Consider the following 21,538-nt stretch of genomic DNA (forward strand, 5'->3'; position numbering starts at 1 on the left):
TCATTTTGCACTTCCTAAGGCTTCCACTAGATGTCAACAGTCTTTAGAACCTAGTTTCAGGCTTTTGCAGTGAACAGAGAGCGAACAAGAAGGCCCGGAAGTTGGTGACTCAGAAAATGACATGAGTTTTGTGGCGCGCGTTCACGTGATGAGGTATGTGTTCCAAAACATTTTTCAAGACATTGGAATCGTCCGGTTGGAATATTATTGACCTTTTATGTTAAAAAGGCCCTAAAGATTGATGCTATACAACGTTTGACATGTTTCAACGAACGTAAATATAACTTTTTTTAAACTTTTCGTCGCGTAATCTTGGGCGCGCTTCCTACATTTGGAGTAGCTTACTGAACGCGCAAACAACGAGGTATTTGGACATAAATTATGGACTTTATCAACCAAAACAACATTTATTGTGGACCTGGGATTCCTGGAAGTCCATTCTGATGAAGATCATCAAAGGTAAGTGAATATTTATAATGCTATTTATGATTTTAGATGACTCCAAAATGGCGGGTATCTGTATTGCCTGGTGTATGTTTCTGAGCGCCGTACTCAGATTATTGCAAAGTGTGCTTTCCCCGTGAAGCTTTTTTGAAATCTGTCACAGCGGTTGCATAAAGGAGATGGTTATCTATAATTCTTTGAATAACAGTAATATTTTATCAACGTTTATGATAAAAATTGTAAGTTGTTGTGCTGATTCACCGGAAGTATTGGAGGCATAATATTTTCTGAACATCACGCGCCAATGTTAAATGCTGTTTTTGGATATAAATATGAACTTTATCGAACAAAACATACATGTATTGTCTAACATTGAGTCCTAGGTGTGTCATCTGATGAAGATCGTCAAAGGTTAGTGCTTAATTTTAGCTGAATTTCTGGTATTTGTGACCCCTCTCCTGCTTGGAAAATGGCTGTGTGGTTTTTCTTGTGTTGTACCTGGCCTAACATAATCTAACTTTATGCTTTCGCCGTAAAGCCTTTTTGAAATCGGATAATGTGGTTACATTAAGGAGAAGTGTACCTTTTAAAATGGTGTAAAACAGTCGTATGTTTGAGAACTTTGAATTATGACATTTTGTTGTTTTGAATTTGGTGCTCTGATTTTTCACTGGCTGTTGAATAGTGTGAACCGTGGGTGGGATGCTAGCGTCCCACCTGCCCAAGAGAGGTTAAAGGGGCGGGATTGTATTTCGAGACAGCCTTAAATAAGCTAAGGAGCTAATAGGCACAGGGGTAGCATAATTTGTCTGATTCTCTGTAATAATGGTATGGGAATAATTATGCATTTTATTTTGTCAAGTGGTTTCTTGCATCAAACAACAAAACAACATTTTCAGTCGCCTCCTTGACAAGTGGATAAACAGGTTAATGTCAAGCCCTGCATGTTTGTTTTTTCAAAAGTCTCGTTTAACACCACACATTGGCTGCTACTGTAGGCTGAATGGTAGAACAGCTATTTCCATGTTAAAATGTTATGGGATGCATTTTCTCCATTGTTTTTGATGGTAGGCCACTCTGGTAGGCTTACGTTATGATCAAATAGCCACAGTAACCTACCTGACCACTGTTAAAACTGTAACTTAAAGCGGGTACAAGAAGTGCTGAAAAAATTGAGGGAACATTGGGCTGGACTTCCTCCGGAAGGTGGGGTTTATAAAGCCTATTAGCACTGTGGTTATGCAGACAGCTGTAACCATCTTTTTAAACCTTGAACTCCCTATGGACTACATACAATGACTTCAGAAAGTATTCAGACCCCTTGACTTTTTCCACATTTTGTTACGTTACAGCCTTATTTTAAAATTGATTAAATAAATAAAAATCCTCATCAATCTACACACGATACCCCATAATGACAAAGCGAAAACAGGGTTTTAGACATTTTTGCAAATGTATTAAATAAAAAATGTATCTTATTTACTTAAGTATCCAGACCCTTCGCTATGAGAGTCCAAATTGAGCTCAGGTGCATTCTGTTTCCATTGATCATCCTTGACGTTTCTACAACTTGATTGGAGTACACTTTTTGGTAAATTCAACTGATTGGACATGATTTGGAAAAGCACACACCTGTCTATATAAGTTCTCACAGGTCGAAGGATTTGTCTGTAGTTCTTCGAGACAGGATTGTGTTGAGGCACAGATCTGGGGAAGGGTACCAAAACATTTCTGCAGCATTGAATGTCCCCAAGAACACAGTGGCCTCCATCATTCTTAAATGGAAGAAGTTTGGAACCACCAAGACTCTTCATAGAGCTGACCGCCTGGCCAAACTGAACAATCGGGGGGGAAGGGCCTTGGTCTGGGAGGTGACCAAGAACCCGATGGTTACTGACAGAGCTCCAGAGTTCCTCTGTTGAGATGGGAGAACCTTCCAGAAGGACAACCATCTCTGAAGCACTCCACCAATCAGGCCTTTATGGTAGTGGCCAGACAGAAGCCACTCCTCAGTAAAAGGCACATGACAGCCCACTTGGAGTTTGCCAAAAGGCACCTAATGACTGTCAGACAATGAGAAACAAGATTCTCTGGTCTGATGAAACCAGCATGGTGGTGGCAGGATCGAGGGAAAGATGAAACTAGGAAAGTACAGAGAGATCCTTGATAAAAACCTGCTCCAGAGCGCTCAGGACCTCCGACTGGGGCAAATGTTCACCTTCCAACAGGACAACAACCCTAAGTACACAGCCAAGACCACGCAGGAGTGGCTTCGGGCAGTGGTGGAAAAAGTATGCAATTATACTTTTTTTTATTTATTGAGTATTTAAAACATACAATATACTTGCAGTGAAGCCGCTCAATGACTACATCACATTAGTCATCTAACAGACTCCCATCCAGAGCGACACACAGAAGCAACCAGGATCAACGCCGTGCTCAAGGGCACATCAACAGATCTCCCACAAGGTCAAAAACGGGGACCCGAACCAGCGATTCATCAGCCACCGGCCCAAGGAACAAAAGAGAGAAAAGAAAGACAAAGGAAAACAGAACAACAATGCAAAAGACATCAAGGACAACAAAAATCATAACAGCAAGGCCAACTGAATATGTTTGAGTGCATGTACGGCACTATTTACGTGTGTGTATGTGTGCATGTGTACAAATACCTGCACGGCATCAGCCTCAGACAAATCGGCATTAGCTGTAACAACACTGCCCTTCAGTGTCATTCAAACTTAATTTTTACGTTATATTTTTACTTTATCTTTGAACGTCATTCTATCCCCCGCCCAGCAACTCCACTCCCACTTGTCTCCAATTCCACATCCCCAACCCTCAGCCTCCCTCAGCAAATATCATACTTGAGTAAAAGTAATGATACTTTAATAGAAAATTAAGTCACCCAGTAAAATACTACTTGAGTTAAAAGTATTTGGTTTAAAATATACTTCAGTATCAAATGTACATGTAATTGCTAAAATATACTAAAGTATCAAAAGTAAAAGTATAAATCATTTCAAATTCCTTATATTAAGCAAACCGGAGGGCACCATTTTCTTGTTTTGTGTTTATTTATGGAGAGTCAGGGGTACACTCCAACACTCGGAAAACGTACAAACAAAGTATTTGTGTTTAGTGAGTCCGCCAGATCATTGGCAGTAAGGATGACCAGGGATGTTTTTTTTTTTTATATTGGACCATTTTCCTGTCCTGCTAAGCATTCTAAATGTAACGAGTACTTTTCGGTGTCAGAGAAAATGTATTGAGTAAAAAGTACATTATTTTCTTTAAGAATGTAGTGAAGTAAAAGTTGTCAAAGTACAGATACCCTAAAAAAATACGTAGTACATGAAAGTATTTTTACTTAAGTACTTTACACCACTAAACTTCGGGACTCTGAATGTCCTTGAGTGGCCCAGCCAGAGCCCGGACTTGAACCTGATCGAACATCTCTAGAGAGACCTGAAAATAGCTGTGTAGCGATGCTCCCCATCCAACCTGACAGAGCTTGAGAGGATCTGCAGAGAAGAATGGGAGAAACTCCACAAATACAGGTGTGCCAAGCTTTTCGTGTCATACCCAAGAAGACTCAAGGCTGTAAACGCTGCTTCAAAATGGTACTGAGTAAAGGGTCTGAATACTTATGTAAAAGTGATGTTTCTGTTTTTTATTTAATCATTTAGCAAACATTTCTAAAAATCTGTTTTTGCTTTGTTATTGTGTTGAAGGAAAAAATCAATTTTAGAATAAGGGGTCTGACTAATTTCCGACCGCACTGTATGTTCTACCTACACACGTCGCCTTTTCTGGCCCGTTGTGTATCTAGATGTTTATTTTTGGGAGGCCTCTGTGTCTGAAACAAACGGTGAAATGACTGACGGCATGTCTACCCTACTGTATATGCGTTAATGAACTGCTCAAGCATTTTACTCTGCTGCTTTCTTGATCATGTTGTCTTCTGTCTCACCAAGCCAAAATTCAAAATGCACAACTTCAAAGAAGACCATACCCTCTGAATGCTGCTATTTGAGGTGATGCTCATTAGTCATTTCCGTGCATCTATAAACCTCTGGGTTCTGTGGGATTGTTTCAGGAGCAACTGGAACTGATAGACTTAGTGAGTATGGATGAATGGGAGAGGGTGGGTGGCTGACCCAGTTAGTTAGCAGCCTAGCTGTTTGTGACCTACATGGCCTGTAATCCCTCTGTTTTAAATGCAGTCCTTACATCACAGAGGAACAGACAAGTCTTCTGGATGCTGCTAAACCGAACATCAGCTTCTGTGGTGCTGAGGAGGGAGGGCTGTTTAAATGTTGTGGAGTCTGTCAGTCCAATGGCTTCCGATGATGTTGTGTAGTCTGTTATGGCTTTAACGGTACATGTATTTGTACAGAACAGCTCAGTACGGAGACCTCGGTTCGCTCCGCACTGTGAACCCGGATGAGTACATAAAACACTATGCCTATAGGCTATGCTGCATTGTATGCCATTTCCAAGTGAGTAAATCTGAGCTGAAAAAAAACCATTTTTGCCTATTCTGCTAAAATTACAGCCCATGTGCCCGATGTAATCAAAATTCAAATCTTAACTAGAAGATTTCAAACTATCCTTTTCACTATCTTTTAGGAACATTTTGGCTTCACAGTCGATTAAAACGGCGATGGACAGATAAAATGTTAATATTATGTTCCCCACTGCTCAACGAGAATAGCCTATGCAAAGTGGTGCGTGTAGCTTGTCGTCCAATCACAAGTCATCAAAGCGCCACTACAGTCAGAGCATCCGTGTCTGATAAAGCAAGTTAGGAGATTATCTAATCAATGAAAAATGGAATTAAAATGATGGAATTAAAAATTAAATGAGAAATATATGCTACAACAAACAAGAGCCAGGTAGGCTGCTATTTCTAATCAGAATGGAGGTGTTCATTGTAACTAGGAAAGGAAGAACGCCCATGCAGACTCAATTAGCAGCTAATTTAGCTAGCTCTCTTAGCCAACTAGCTTCTCTCGGTTTGATGCCGTCAAGACAGGTTTCTAGGTAATCATATGTGATGATTAATAGCCTGGCAATGATAAGCTAGAAGTTAGTCTACTAGCGCAAGTTGGCTCGGTTGGGTGCTTCCTCCCTTGCTCCTGTTTCACTCGCTCACAGCACACACCGCAAGGCCCCTCCTCTGCCTGCTCTCCCTCAAGCTGCATCCGCTCTAGTTAAAAAAGTAGTTTACAAGTTGACTTTTCGTCTGCTTTCCTCACTCGGATCCGACCACGTCTATACGGAACTGGTCTCTATATTGAAAAATGTATGATGCATATTTGTCGGGTTGGGAAAGCCCCAGGTCCATCTCGGAACGGGTCCTTGAGGCCCAACATAACAATCCCTGTCACAACAGACAATAATGCCAGGAACATTGTGAATTAGGGTGCTTTTTAATTTAACGTATTTGGCCCATAAATAAACATTAACAACAGTAACTGTTGGAATTTCATTTTTCCGCTGTACTGTGACCCAAAAACCGCAATATGTACCAAACCGTGGGTTTGGTCGAACTGTTACACCATTAGTCAGTCCAATGGCTTCTGATGACGATGTTGTATAGGCTGTCAGTCAGTCCAATGGCTTCTGATGATGATGTTGTATAGGCTGTCAGTCAGTCCAATGGCTTCTGATGATGATGTTGTATAGGCTGTCAGTCAGTCCAATGGCTTCTGATGATGATGTTGTATAGGCTGTCAGTCAGTCCAATGGCTTCTGATGATGATGTTGTATAGGCTGTCAGTCAGTCCAATGGCTTCTGATGATGATGTTGTATAGGCTGTCAGTCAGTCCAATGGCTTCTGATGATGATGTTGTATAGGCTGTCAGTCAGTCCAATGGCATCTGATGATGTTGTATAGGCTGTCAGTCAGTCCAATGGCTTCTGATGATGATGTTGTATAGGCTGTCAGTCAGTCCAATGGCTTCTGATGATGATGTTGTATAGGCTGTCAGTCAGTCCAATGGCTTCTGATGATGATGTTGTATAGGCTGTCAGTCAGTCCAATGGCTTCTGATGATGATGTTGTATAGGCTGTCAGTCAGTCCAATGGCTTCTGATGATGATGTTGTATAGGCTGTCAGTCAGTCCAATAGCTTCTGATGATGATGAAACATGTTGGTTTGAAGTGTTCTCCTAACCTTGTTATTCACGCTCTGGGCATATTAGATGATTCACAGGTTCATTTGTTTTAGATGTGGGATTTCTAAACCTTGTTCTCACGTGCTATGCATAGCTGATTCAGGAGTTGTGTTATTGTATATTTGGGTATTCAGCCTTTTTGCACAGTAGGGGCCTAGGCTACATTTGAGCTCATAGGATTTTCTCATATGCAATGTTTGGTTGTGAATAATTTATTTTATTACATCCTAAGCTCATTTTACAGCGCTGATGTTGATTTGGCTGGTAAGCCTTGCTGTGGTACACATTTAGCGCATACACACACACACACACACACACACACACACACAGTATTTGAGGCTGGGTTAATGTACTGATGTTAGTGTGTGAAATCAGCTCAGGGTCAGCGGTAGTGACTGGTGATGATTCTGTGGGCTGCTGCTGAGTGCCTATTAATGGTTCCCTCCTCTAGTCTGGATGAGTCATAACACACACACACTTTTCAGTATTGTCTCCAGGGCTGTGTGATGGAGAGAGAGAGAAAGCCGGAGGCGTCCATTGATTCCATCTGAAATTTCCTCTTGCCAGGTCGTAATTCAAGGGAGCGACGACATCGCCAGTCGAGCCATAGACCTGCTGAAAGAGATCTACACCAACCTTGGACCAAAACTACAAGTCAATCAGGTAACCTGGGTGTCCGCTGTCCCGGTAACAATAACAGCTCAATCTGCTGTTAGGTCATCCTAAATCATCTAGCCATTTTGAGACAACCACTTACATATAAACACAGTCATGAATAGAATAGTGATTGTATTGCTGATCAATGATAGTTAATGATAATTTAGACCGGGACAGTCAGTGTGATACAGCGCTACAGCAACTGTTTTCCATTCCCTACCTCTGGGATCCCTGTTGCACATATTGTTTTTATGGCTGTTAACGTGGTTAACTGCCGAAAAATATATTTCACCAGTCATGCTTATCGATCTATAGGTTAATTTGCATAATTTAGTGGAATTAAATTGGATTATGTATTTTCTTTAGTCGTCATGTATCTTATCACAGGCTCGCAGCATACAGAGCCTAGTTTGAGAAGCGTAATGGTCTATCACCTGTCAGACAGCACGAGAGCATCTCCTCAAAATGCTGGTACTGGAGGGATGTGCTTTTTTTAAAAGCCCAGTTGTTGCACAACAAATAACAATTTGCGTGTTTTAACGGCCACAATTAAAATGAGCTACTATTTTTATTTCTCAATCTCAACTCCATAATTAAAGCACTCCTCCCATTCTCCATTTGAGTGCATAGGCTATAGTCAGCGGTAGGCCGGCTATAGTCAGCGGTAGGCCGGCTATAGTCAGCGGTAGGCCGGCTATAGTCAGCGGTAGGCCGGCTATAGTCAGCGGTAGGCCGGCTATAGTCAGCGGTAGGCCGGCTATAGTCAGCGGTAGGCCGGCTATAGTCAGCGGTAGGCCGGCTATAGTCAGCGGTAGGCCGGCTATAGTCAGCGGTAGGCCGGCTATAGTCAGCGGTAGGCCGGCTATAGTCAGCGGTAGGCCGGCTATAGTCAGCGGTAGGCCGGCTATCAGGGCGTCATCCACCACTTTACAATGTGAGCTTGAGGCAATATAACTGTTTGAAACCTGAAGGATTTACTTCACTTCAAAGAATGAGTCATGTCTTACCTTGCTTCAAAGTAGCCTAGCCAAAATTCTGCCCTAGAATTGTTGAGGCATTCTTTTAGAAAATACTTCCTTGTGCCATTAACCAGCATTTCTCTCCTGTTTTATTGGTTTTCATATCAACTTCCTTTAGTTGTCCAGAAGCCAAAGGCACAATCCTAGTCATATTAGTAACCCATCCTAGTTGTTGCTATTAGATTCCCCCTCTTTCTATGTTTCTAACTGAGATTTTCATCTCAGTCACATATGGAACCGTTCGCATTAGGTGTGCTGTTTAGAACAGTGTTTTCATCTCAGTCACATATGGAACCGTTCGCATTAGGTGTGCTGTTTAGAACAGTATTTTCCCAGAAATTGTATTTTGGCAAATTACGTTTTATTGGCTGCTTCATTAAAGCAGTTTGATGTTCAATAACAGGCTATAGCCTTTTGACTGGAAGACGGTAGGCTTACTATTGTTGCATGTTTTCATTAAGCTCAATGAACAATGTCTGTTTCTTGAATGCATGCATAGTATTTTCTGTTGGTCATGTCATTTTACTGTTAGGAAAAAATATAACAGTTTGTTGTCCGGTTAATGAGGGTTGGTTAGTCGGAAGCAGAATTGACCAAAATGTTCATCCCTAATTGGTACTATTTCCAGTACTAGCACCTGATTCCTGACGGATGGATTGGAACACACTGCACTTAGTTCCATACAAACACTGTCAACCATTAAACATGACTCTCCCTCTCCTGAACTCACTACTCTGACTGTCCTTCCCCCTTGCCGTCCTCCCCCTCATCTCCCCCAATGCAGGTAGAGATCCACGAGGATTTCATCCAGTCATGTTTCGACCGCCTGAAGGCGTCGTACGATACGCTGTGTGTCCTGGAAGGGGACAAGGACAGCATCAACTGTGCCCGGCAGGAGGCCATCCGCATGGTCCGTGTGCTCACTGTGCTCAAGGAGTACATCAACGAGTGTGACAGTGACTACCACGAGGAGAGGACCATACTGCCCATGTCCAGGTAGGACGGACAGACTCATCCACACAGAAGCACTGATATTGAGCCTTTTGTCCTGATAAATGTTTTCTCATTTTGTCTTGACCCCTATCTCTCCATATGTCTGTCCTCTCTGCTCTCTCTCATTTTCATACATTTAGATAATTACTGAGACTTGGTTCAAAAAAGTCTGTGCCAGACTCGTATGTGTCTCTGAATGGATATGATGTTTATTGGTCTGACAGAGGTGGGGGTGTCGCCATATTCATAAAGAACAACTTGAATGTTGCTGTCTTTATTACCAGCTCTATGCCCAATACATTTGAGTGTCTTGTCCTAGATATGCCAAACTAACGTTAGTGGGAGTTTATCGCCCTCCCAATTGCCCTTAGCAAATTGTCACACTTGCTGTCTTACTATGCTAAATCTGTATTAATATTGGGTGATGTTAACCTGGATTGGTTGATTCCATTATCAGATAGACTGGAGGATATTTATACTGAGCTAAATTGAACTCCACTGATAACTAAACCATACCACCCCAACTTAAAACACCCTGAAAAATCTACTCTCTTGGATATCATTTTGACAAACGCCCCTCATAAGTATACAGCCAATGGAATCTTTGCTAACGAGCTCAGTGACTGTTGTCCCATTGCATGTATTAGAGATACTACGCTACTTAAATTGTGTCTACGCATTATTACAAAGATACATTTTAGAATTTTCAATGAGTAACATTTCCTGTATGACCTGGGGTTATGTCCTCTATCTCTGATTCAAATCAGGCCCTTAAATGTTATACCTCTCTGTTTAACTCTGTTGTACATAAGAATGCCCCATATAAAGATTAAAGAGTAAAGGACAGATCTAACCCATGGTTCACACATTAATTGTCTGATAGATTTCATGAAAGAAACTTAGCTTGGGCTAAGGTTAGATTGACTGATTCTACCTCTGATTGGCAGTCCTTCAGACATTTGAGAAGTAGATATCTTACTCTGGTTAGAAAAGCAGTCAACATACTTCTTGAATTGTGTATCTTAGAGTGGTGGAAATCCAGCTAAATTCTGGAAAGTGGTCAAATCTTTTGAAAGAAACAACTCCCTCATTTCCCTAGCAGGTTATGACAGCCTCTGGTACCATAACAGATACAAATGACATTGGTTGTGCTTTTAATAACCATTTTGCCTCAGCTGGCCATCTATTTGAAAGAACGGTTTCTGAAAATACCTTCACTGCTCTCTTTTTGTCCTTTATTCACCTATAAACAGATACCAGATAATCATGCTCTTCCAGACATACTCTTTTCTTCCTCATTTGAACCATTTATGTCAATGAATGTAGTGCCTTGCAGAATAAAAAATAAATAATAATCCACAGGAGCTGATTCGCTTGATCCCTTTCTACTGCAGCTTTCTGCCCGGCTCATTGTACAATCTTTGACCCACATTTTTTATTTAACAATTGCTTCTGGTGCTATCCCTAAGACCTGGAAGGCGGTGCATGTCTTCCCCCTTTACAGAAGTGGAGAACCTTCTGACCTAGATAACTACTGGCCAATTTCTAAACAATCTACTATTAGAACCACTGGCAAACTCTCAGCTAAGAACCTTTTTCACTTCAAATTATATTCTTAATGTGCACCAGTCTGGTTTTAGACCTGAACATAGCACTGTTTCAGCAGCTCTGCTTGTCTTAAGTTATATATTAAATTGTTTAGATCATAGGAATCACTGTGCTGCCATATTTGTAGACGTTTCTAAGGCCTTTGATACTGTCGACCATCCCCTACTCATTCAAAGATTGTCTGAAATTGGCCACGACCAGGTGTCTTGCAGGTAGTTTTGGAACTACATGTCAGACAGGAAACTGTGTGCTTTCTGATGGTGTCAAGTTACCTCAATATTACTAAAGGTGTCCCGCAGGTGTCAATTTTGGGACCTGTCCTTTTTACTTTTTATATAAATAATATTGGTCTATCTGCAAAAACCTGTAACATTCATCTGTATGTATGCTGATGACCCTGTTATTTACGCTATTGTCCCCTATGTTGTAGCTGCAATCTGATTTTGTTGCCTTACAAAAAGTCCTTGTTGATTTTAAAATTAGTACTTCATGTGGGGAAAAACAACTAAATGTATGCTGTTTTCTAACTCTCATAGAAATATATTTCAGATGGGTTACACATTTATGCATTGGATGGGTGTTTCAGCAAGCACGTTCCCACCTATAAATATCTGTGCATTTGAATTGACAATAATTTGCCGTTTAAAAAAACATAATGATGGGCAAGTTAAGAAGCTGACATTTAAAGTACGCTTAAAATTTTTTTTTGAAATAGATCATGCCTCTCCCTAAACAGCAGGAAGCAGATTGTACAGTCAACTTTCCTGCCAGTTCATGACTATGGTGACACCTTTTATCATAGTGCACTTCGCTTTATCACAGTTTACAGTTTTAGAACGCATCACTGCATCCTGTATCAAAAGGATGACTGGTCCTCATTAAAGTCCTGTAGATGACTTCATTACTCCCTTTTTGTTTACAAAGAGCTACTACACAAGCTTCCTACCTACCTCACTTCACTGTTAAAATAAATAAAAATTAGACCCCAAACCCGTTCACAGGGATGGTTAACTCTCCAAGTTCCACTAGTGCGTACCGTTCTAGGTAAATCCGCTTTCAGTTTTAGTGCTGTCCCCACTTTTGGAATAGCTTACAAACTTCCTACATCTTGACACCCTGGTGCCTCTAGGGAAGTTTAGAACTTTAATGTTAGATGAATTGAATGTGAATTGTCACTGTTTGGATTGAATAATTGTATTTGTGGTGTTTGAAGCTGTCATGTTGATTTTGTCATTTGTGTTTTATTTATACTGATTATTTTGAATTTGTTGTATTGTTGTCCTTCGGGCACCTTTTTATAAATGAGACCCTGGTCTCAATGGGTTCCCCTGAATAAATAAAAGTTAAACAAAAATCTCCTCTCTCTTCTCTCAGGGCGTTTCGGGGGAAGCACATCACGTTGATCGTGCGTTTCCCTAACCAGGGCCGTCAGGTGGATGACCTAGACATCTGGTCTCACACCAACGACACCATTGGCTCAGTGCGCCGCGGTATCCTCACACGCATCAAGGCCAACGCCACGCACACCAAGATAGAGCTCTTCATTGGCGGGGAGGTCGTCGACCCAGCCGACGACAGGAAGCTGATTGGCCAGCTCAACCTGAAAGACAAAACGGTGAGCGCAATGAGCCATGTTTTGACGAGTGACAAGTGCATTGTTTTTTTTTCTTTGGTCTTTACAGCTTGTTTATGTTAGTTTGGGTCATTTTTTTTCTTTGACTATTTATACGGAATGGTTTGTCTGACATCTTATATTCTCCCGTGTGTGTGTGTGTGTGTAGTTGATCACAGCCAAGCTGACCCAGGTGAGTGCCAACATGCCCTCCAGCCCAGACAGCTCCTCGGACTCTTCCACTGGCTCACCGGGTAACCATGGCAACCACTTCAGCGAAGGACCCAACCCCGAGGTGGAGAGCTGCCTCCCTGGAGTGGTGAGTGACTTTTAAACATACTCACAGCTGCGTGCGTTGTTATCTTGTCAGTCACCGTTAGTTGGGAAGGGTGCCTAGCTCTCTTGGTTTGTCTCAAAAAAGATGCATGTCTGGCCTATCGATGCACGATGCAGATGAGTAACCCCTTGTCTCGTCTCTCTGGTCTCGCTCTGTCTTCAGATCATGTCTCTCCACCTGCGCTACGTCTCCTTCCTGTGGCAGGTAGCAGACCTGGGCTGTAGCCCCAACATGCCTCTGCTACGAGACGGAGCCAGAGTACTCATGAAGCTGATGCCTCCAGGTACAGTACTCTCTGTGGTACATGTGGGCCGTGCCCTTATTCTCCACCCTTCTCCCCAAATGTGCACTTACAAACTCCCCGTCATGGATAAAATAAAAAAAAATTTACGTTATAGAGAGTTTTCCAACATTGTTAAATCTACAATGGGAAGTGTGCAAGTGCACATTTCAGGAGAAGGTTGGTGAATTGGGATGTAGCCGTAGATAGGTTTCTCTCATGACAATGCTATATTTTTCTCAAAGATATTTACCAAGCCAGCACGGGTGGATAAATGTGAGATGTGTATATGACCGATATACAGATAACTACTAAAAAATAAAGGAAACATCAGGGGCCACCATGAGCCACCAGAACAGCTTCAATGCGCCTTGGCATAGATTGTGTCTGGAACTCTATTGGATGGATGCGACACCATTCTTCCACAAGAAATACCATCATTTGGTGTTTTGTTGATGGTTGTGGGAAACACACTCAGGCGCCGCTCCAGAATCTCCCATAAGTGTTCAATTGGGTTGAGATCTAGTGACTGAGACACACTTTAAACCCACTATGATCCTTTGAGACTCCTCTTTCAAAGTCACTGTGATCTCTTCTAGTCTTGGTAGCCAAAATGTCTCACTCACCGGAAAGTTTATTAGGTACACACATCTAGTACCGGTTCGAACCCCCCTTTTTCTCCAGAGCAGCCTGAATTCTTCTGAAAGGTTTCACAGGCATGTTGGTCCAATTGCTGCAGATTGGATGGTGGTATATTCATGCTGTGACCAGCCCGTTCCATCTCATCCCATAGATGGTCTATTGGGTTGAGGTCTGGGGACTGACCAGGACACTCAAGTAAACTGAACTCACTGTCATGTTCCAGGCGATGTTTTTCCACTCCTCATTTGTCCAGTGTCGGTGATCGTGGGCCCACTGGAGCCGCTTCTTCTTGTTTTTAGCTGATAGGAGTGGAACCCACTGTGGTCGTCTGCTGCAGTAGCCCATCCGTGACACAGACCGTCATGTTGTGTGTTCTGAGACGCCGTTTTTCACAACGCTGTTGTACTGAGCCGTTATTTGTCTGTTTGTGGTTCGCCTATTAGCTTGCAAGATTCTTGCCATTCTCCTTCGACCCCCCCCATCAATGAGCTGTTTTTGCCCACAGGACTGCTGTTGACTGAATGTTTTTTGTTTGTTGCACCATTCTCTGTAAACCCTAGACACTGTTGTGGGTGAAATGCCCAGGAGGGCAGCCGTTTCGGAGATACTGGATCCGGCGCGTCTGGCACCGACAATCATACCACGCTCAAAGTCGCTTAGGTCACTCGTTTTGCCCATGCTAACGTTCAATCGACATGTAACTGAATGCCTCGAAGCCGGTCTGCCTGCTTTATATAGCTAGCCATGGCTACGGTACTCACTGTCTGTAGGAGCGATCCATATTCCTAAACGGGGTGGTGTACCTAATAAACTGATGTACGGTATAGAACCTGTTGATTATGTAGATGACAGTACAGTATAGAACATGTTGATTGTGTTTGTGTAGATAACAGTACCGTGGAGAGCCTGCGGGGTGTATGTCTGGACCATGCCAAGCTGGGAGAGAACGGCCTCAGCCCAACACTGGACTCACGCTTCTTTGGCCCCTCGCCATCACAGGTCCTCTACCTCATAGAGGTGGGTTTCATCCTGTGTGTGTGTGTGTGTGTAGTCGCTGCCGATTTGACTGTCACATCATTACCATAGCAGGTGGTCTACACTTTGCTCTCTGTTGACCAGTTCCACTGTGCATGTATATCTCTCTTCCCATCCCCTCCTCAGGTGGTGTATGCCCTGCTCATGCCAGCCAGCTCCACATTGGGTGAGGACGCCAGCGACTTCCAGTACAACTTCCTGAAGAGTGGCGGGCTACCGCTGGTACTGAGCATGCTCACGCGGAACAACTTCCTCCCGTCGGCCGACATGGAGACGCGGCGTGGGGCGTACCTCAACGCTCTTAAGATCGGCAAACTGCTGCTCACTGCTGTTGGGTTCGGACACGTCAAAGCTGTGGCCGAGGCCTGCCAGCCTAACGCTGAAGGGACCACACCCGTCTCACCGGTTAGTTAGTTAGTTAGTTAGTTAGTTATACGCACACACACATACAAACACATGCGTGTGAATTAGGATTGTGACAACCATGTTGATGTTAACATCCTCTATCCCCTTCTTCAGATCAACCAGGCCACTCACGACCAGGCTTTGGTCCTCCAGAGTGCTCTGCAGAACCTCCCCAACCCTGCCTCAGAGTGCATGCTCCGCAATGTAGCTATACGCCTGGCCCAACAGATCTCTGACGAGGTGAGAGGGGGAAGGGAGGGAGAGACTGAAGAGAAAGTGAAATAAGGAATAGAAAGAGGAGAGACATTATGTTGCTATGTTATTGACTGTAATATCTCCTCTAATTTAAGTCTTTCCCCATCTCTCCCAGAATTTCTTCCAGGCGTCGAAGTACATCCCTGAGATCTGTGTGATCCGGGCGGTGCAGAAGATAGCATGGGCTTCAGGCTGTGGCACCGTACAGCTGGTCTTCAGCTCCAACGAAGAGATCAGCAAGATCTATGAGAAGGTACCTACTTGTGCGGCTGCTTTATCGTTCCACCAGTCCATTGATTGATTTTGTCTGCTTTTATTTTAGTCTCAGCCTGAGGAGATTGGAGTGTGCAGATACATTGTTGTGGGGTGTTGCATGTTTATTTGTGTTGACACAAGTGTTTGTTGTCAGTGTATCTTCTTCCTTGATACAAGGTTGGTGTTTTTTGTTTGGCCTGTACAGTCACAGGTCTGTTTGGTTGTGTTTGGCCTGTACAGTCACATATGTTTGGTTGTGTTTGGCCTGTACAGTCACAGGTCTGTTTGGTTGTGTTTGGCCTGTACAGTCACAGGTCTGTTTGGTTGTGTTTGGCCTGTACAGTCACAGGTCTGTTTGGTTGTGTTTGGCCTGTACAGTCACAGGTCTGATTGGTTGTGTTTGGCCTGTACAGTCACAGGTCTGTTTGGCCTGTACAGTCACAGGTCTGTTTGGCCTGTACAGTCACAGGTCTGTTTGGCCTGTACAGTCACAGGTCTGTTTGGCCTGTACAGTCACAGGTCTGTTTGGTTGTGTTTGGCCTGTACAGTCACAGTTGAGTGTTTTGTCTTTTCGTACTACTGGGATTGTGTGTGTGTGTGTGTGTGTGTGTGTGTGCGCTCGTTTTGGTGCTTACTGAACTGACTAATATGTTGATTATGTGCACTGTGCACCTGCTGCCTACTTCCTGAAATACAGAGAAGAGGTTTGTGTGTTGTAAACTCCCAGCGGTGTGTGTGTGTGTGTGTGTGTGTGTGTGTGTATTCTCCCCCTCTACAGACGAACGTGGTTAAGGAGCCGGACGGGGAGGATGAGCAGGTGTGCTGTGAGGCCCTGGAGGTCATGACCCTGTGTTTCGCCCTGCTGCCCACCGCTCTGGACACACTCAGTAAGGAGAAGGCCTGGCAGACCTTCATCATAGACCTGCTACTGCACTGCCACAGCAAGTATGTAACTGTTTTGTGTAGTGGACGAGCATGTGGGGCTATCTGTGTCTATGGTAATAATGGTCCTCTCTGATCTGTCCTCAGGTCAGTTTGTAGATTGATGGATTAGTTTGTCTGTTGTTTAATTGTCTTCTCTGATCTATTTCCAGGTCAGTTCGTCAGATGGCCCAGGAGCAGTTCTTCCTTATGGCCACCAGGTGCTGCATGGGCCACCGACCCCTCCTCTTCTTCATCACCCTCCTCTTCACTGTGCTGGGGGTACGTAGCAGCGCTACACTGTGCTGGGGGTACGTAGCAGCGCTTCACTGTGCTGGGGGGACGTAGCAGCGCTTCACTGTGCTGGGGGGACGTAGCAGCGCTACACTGTGCTGGGGGTACGTAGCAGCACTTCACTGTGCTGGGGGTATGTAGCAGCGCTTCACTGTGCTGGGGGGACGTAGCAGCGCTACACTGTGCTGGGGGTACGTAGCAGCTCTTCACTGTGCTGGGGGTACGTAGCAGCTCTTCACTGTGCTGGGGGTACGTAGCAGCTCTTCACTGTGCTGGGGGTACGTAGCAGCACTTCACTGTGCTGGGGGTACGTAGCAGCGCCTCTCACATGAGTGCTTTGAAATGTTCATTATGATCACTGCAATTATGGCCCTGTTAAAATAGATTGAATGTACCCTTACTGCCTTAATTCGTTGAAGTAATTCCCTAATAAGAAGAAGAAAAGCTTCTATCATAGCTTTCACCTATCAGCAATGTCAGTGCAGTGATACTTCAAATGAAGGGGAGGATGGAAGTATAAAGGAGAAGGTGTTTAGAAAGCTGTTAATTGGTTTTCCTGGCTTTTCAACAGGTCTTTGAAGCGCAATGGAAGGCAATTAACTTCTCTGATAGAAAACGGTCTATGTGGCATCGATATTAGTCAAACATTTATTCTAGTGTAAATTTACTACAAGGTTTAAATAGGATTATTTCGGTCCTAAAGTCAGTCTCGTCCAAAACTAAATTTTGTAAGTGAGTTTGTCATGACTTGCTTGAGGGTTGGGTTTTGATTTTGTCAATACTCACTTGCCCACTAACACGACACACAGACAGTGAGACAGACCTGCCCAGCAGATCTGACTTTGTTTACATAAGACGTTTCACCTTTTTTTTTTTGTTAAATACTGCACCAAACACCTTAGCTAGATGTAATATTGTGTAACTCAAACCTCCTTGGCAAAAACGTCAATATTTAATTTGATTTCTTGAGTTAGATTCATTTTGAGGAAGTAATACCAGCTTTATTCAAATTTTAATATGGTAATGTTTTCAGTGTAGACTTAAATGACCAAAAATATCAAGTATGTAGAAAAGATAGGTCTATTATCTTTTTTTATACGGTCATCTTTTTCGAGCGAACAATCATAGCTAGACAATTCTAAAGTCAAAATATCTCAATGCATAATTTTCCCTCATTAAAATGCAAATCAATTTATAACATTTTTGACATGCGTTTTTCTGGACTTTTTTGTTATTCTGTCTCTCACTCTTCAAATAAACCTACCATTAAAATTATAGATTGATCATTTCTTTGTCAGTGGGCAAACGTACAAAATCAGCAGGGGATCAAATACTTTTTTCCCCTCACTGTACATGCGCAGCACGTGAGTTTCAATTTTGGGGAAGATAATTTTCACCATAAAAATGCACCTTTAATAATAATAATAATAATAATAAAAAGCATTTCATGGATAATTGCATTTGCGGTCATTTTTGAGAATGGTGTTTTCCCGCTAATGGAACGTTTGTGCTTATAGCCTACTGCCGTGTGGGCATTGCTCGGTTTATAATGTGAAGAAATAAACTATTAGGCTATCAACATTTTAAACTAAACGTTCTGATCTGTTGCATCAGCCACATTGCTTAAAGTTTTTTCTGATGCGAGTGGTTGTATTCATTTGGTTGTATTCATTTGGGATGTTTGGAATATTTTGTGCACAGAATAGAATAGGTCAACTCTGTGGGGGATAGTAGATTGGCAGTCTAGTGCTTTTGCTGTTCTTTAGGCCTACTCATCTTGTTGGCTGACGAAAAGTAAAGGTGGACAGTTCAATATGCACCTCGGAATTGGATAAGGACGCGTGCAGTTGCGTCCCCGACGTGTCGGTCTTCACTTGTAGCCTCTGAGAAAGACTAGATGACCTAAAAAGGGGATGCCGCTGGGAAATTTGAGGTATTATCAAGTGCTTGTCAGTTTGTTAATGAGACTACATTTTCTTAATATCATGTTGTTTTAGACCTGTCCAATACAAATAATGGATTTGTTGTGACGGCATAGGCTATATTACATGGATTTATTAGACTGTTTAAAATGTAGATGTTCCTAAGGTCTGCATCAGGGGCTTGTAGGCTATGCGTGGAAGCCAAGAGATGCTAAATGTGTTTGTTAATTAACGTTAAATTAGCGTGAGACTGGAAGTTATTTGCTTGACAATCACTGGCTGACAAAATTTCAGGACCACCACAGCTCTAGCTACACCCCCACCACGCCTCAACCTGCAAGTTAATACATGTGTAAAGCACAGCACTAATTAGGGTGTCCGCCCACTCTGCCCAGAGTGGTCGAAAACGCGCTTTGGGGATGACGCTTTCACTTATGTTATAAAATACAATTTACCAAGGCACACATGATTCTTGGTGTTCTGAATCGTTCAGTGGGATCATTCTCTTAACAAATCGTTAACCTAACCTAATACATCCGTTAAGCACTGAGCTCTGTTGACAGAGGTGCCGCTTTCTTGTTTAAACTTTGGAGGATTCTGCATTTTGTGGTCGTTGTATTCCAATTTTTTATCCCCATGGGTTGCAAATAGCAAAAATTTGCAAAAGACAAGCTGAATTAAATGTAAAAAGTTTGCGGTACGCTCAGTGTTCCGTTGAAATTTCACTGAGATGATAAGCTTGTTTTTGTAAGAAGTCCTGTTATTTTTTTCAAACTTCGCATTAATATGAACAGTGTATACTAAAATATGAAAATACTACATGTAATGTCTCAATGATATCGATCTTACCTCTATTTGTTGTTTTATGTCCTCCGGATTTAAGAAAGATGACGAGTTGAATAGTAATAAGCCTGTTAGGTAGCCTTAATTCTCTCACAGCATCCAGCATCGCTGACACCATGATATTTTCTAGGTTTTTAACCACCTTTTTTCTCTGGCTTCCATTGATTTTAGTCGCCCTAATTTAGACCTTCCTACAAGGGTAAAAACTCCAATAACTTTTGAACGTATTGTGATAGCGACATGAGGTTTGGACCATTTGGTTTTCCTAAAGGGACTATCTACACAATTAACATTATTTTACCCATTGGTTAAAATATGGTGTTTTTGATTGGACACCCTATACTAATGTTAATGGACTTGTCTTCCAGAGCACAGCTAAAGAGCGGGCTAAGCATGCTGGGGACTACTTCACCCTGCTCAGGCACCTCCTGAACTACGCCTACAACAGCAACATCAACCTGCCCAACGCAGAGGTGCTGCTCAACAACGAGATTGACTGGCTCAAGAAGATCAGGGTACGACTACGTTGTTCAACCCCTGACGTTGTGTAATAGTGAATAACCGCCCAAAGCTTTGTGTAGAGGTTAATGGCCGAGATTCTAGGCCTCGGTCAGAGCTTGGCTGTATTCATTAGGGCACACAGCAGAATGTTTATCAACGGAAAACAAAAGCAAGCGGTTGTTATACGACAAGTCCATGTAGTCCCTCTGTTTGCTTCTGATTGGTGCTTAATGAATAAGACCCTGGTTGTGACGTCTCAACGTGTGTCTCTGCATGCGTGTGTCCCAGGATGAGGTGAAGAGGACAGGGGAGACAGGCGTTGAGGAGACCATCCTGGAGGGACACATCGGAGTTACCAAGGAGCTGCTGGCCTTCCAGACACCAGAGAAGAAGTACTACATCGGCTGTGAGAATGGAGGGGCCAACCTCATCAAGGTAGGCTGGCACATCCATTTTGTATTGAATTGAATCTTTCTACTTATTCAACGACATTAGTGGGGCCCGGAGGCTGAACTTGGCCCTCGACAACCAACATTTGATTTAGCCCGCCAGAGGCTTCCAGCATGATCTTATGTAGTGATAAACAACCCTAAAACAACAACAAAATATTGATCTTCACATCTGAATGTGGCTGTAATAAATGTTCCAAGCAGTAAATGTTACTTTCTTACCCTGTATTAACTCTGTCCCTATCTCTCTCTCCCTTCTCTCCAGGAGTTGATAGATGACTTCATCTTCCCAGCGTCTAATGTGTACCTGCAGTACATGAAGAGTGGGGAGTTCCCTACGGAGCAGGCCATCCCTGTCTGTAGCAGCCCTGCCTCCATCAACGCAGGATTCGAGCTGCTGGTGGCTCTGTCAGTGAGCTGTGTCCGGAACCTCAAGCAGATCGTCAACATGCTCACTGACATGTACTACCTAGGTATTGATAGATTCATTGATTTTTAATGATTTGTTTGCCCTGTACAGTGGAAGCAATGGAAGCTCCAAGTGAAGCCTACCTCAAAATATTTTAGACATTTGACCCAGGTCGTTGCCTCCCCTCCCCTGTCAGGTGTGAAGCCCACATATAAATATTATTGTCACTGTTTGATCAACAGGTTGTGAGGCTCTGACAGAGTGGGAGTATCTCCCTCCGGTGGGGCCGCGGCCCACTAAAGGCTTTGTGGGGCTGAAGAACGCTGGGGCCACCTGCTACATGAACTCAGTCATCCAGCAGCTCTACATGATCCCTCCCATCCGCGACGGAATCCTGGCCATCGAGGGCACCGGCACCGACGTGGACGATGACATGTCTGGCGACGAGAAGCAGGAGAGTGAGGTAACAAGGA

At 43.2% G+C, this 21,538-nt stretch overlaps 1 protein-coding gene across 6 annotated transcripts in view; it reads left to right on the plus strand.

Annotated features, from left to right (window-relative positions):
- LOC115161300 (probable ubiquitin carboxyl-terminal hydrolase FAF-X) overlaps window positions 1-21,538 on the plus strand; it is a 69,281-nt gene that overhangs the window by 27,415 nt on the left and 20,328 nt on the right. For all 6 annotated transcript variants that reach the window (XM_029712160.1, XM_029712165.1, XM_029712163.1 and 3 more), the window contains 15 exons: window positions 7,196-7,291; window positions 9,089-9,300; window positions 12,280-12,520; window positions 12,687-12,836; window positions 13,017-13,137; window positions 14,663-14,793; window positions 14,938-15,216; window positions 15,331-15,456; window positions 15,587-15,724; window positions 16,505-16,671; window positions 16,821-16,929; window positions 20,075-20,221; window positions 20,496-20,642; window positions 20,922-21,129; window positions 21,308-21,528. In XM_029712160.1, the coding sequence (XP_029568020.1) occupies window positions 7,196-7,291; window positions 9,089-9,300; window positions 12,280-12,520; window positions 12,687-12,836; window positions 13,017-13,137; window positions 14,663-14,793; window positions 14,938-15,216; window positions 15,331-15,456; window positions 15,587-15,724; window positions 16,505-16,671; window positions 16,821-16,929; window positions 20,075-20,221; window positions 20,496-20,642; window positions 20,922-21,129; window positions 21,308-21,528 (2,493 nt within the window). The remainder of the gene's footprint in view (window positions 1-7,195; window positions 7,292-9,088; window positions 9,301-12,279; window positions 12,521-12,686; window positions 12,837-13,016; window positions 13,138-14,662; window positions 14,794-14,937; window positions 15,217-15,330; window positions 15,457-15,586; window positions 15,725-16,504; window positions 16,672-16,820; window positions 16,930-20,074; window positions 20,222-20,495; window positions 20,643-20,921; window positions 21,130-21,307; window positions 21,529-21,538) is intronic.

The sequence above is a fragment of the Salmo trutta genome, chromosome 24, assembly GCF_901001165.1.
Source record: "Salmo trutta chromosome 24, fSalTru1.1, whole genome shotgun sequence".
Classification (NCBI taxonomy): Eukaryota; Metazoa; Chordata; class Actinopteri; order Salmoniformes; family Salmonidae; genus Salmo; species Salmo trutta.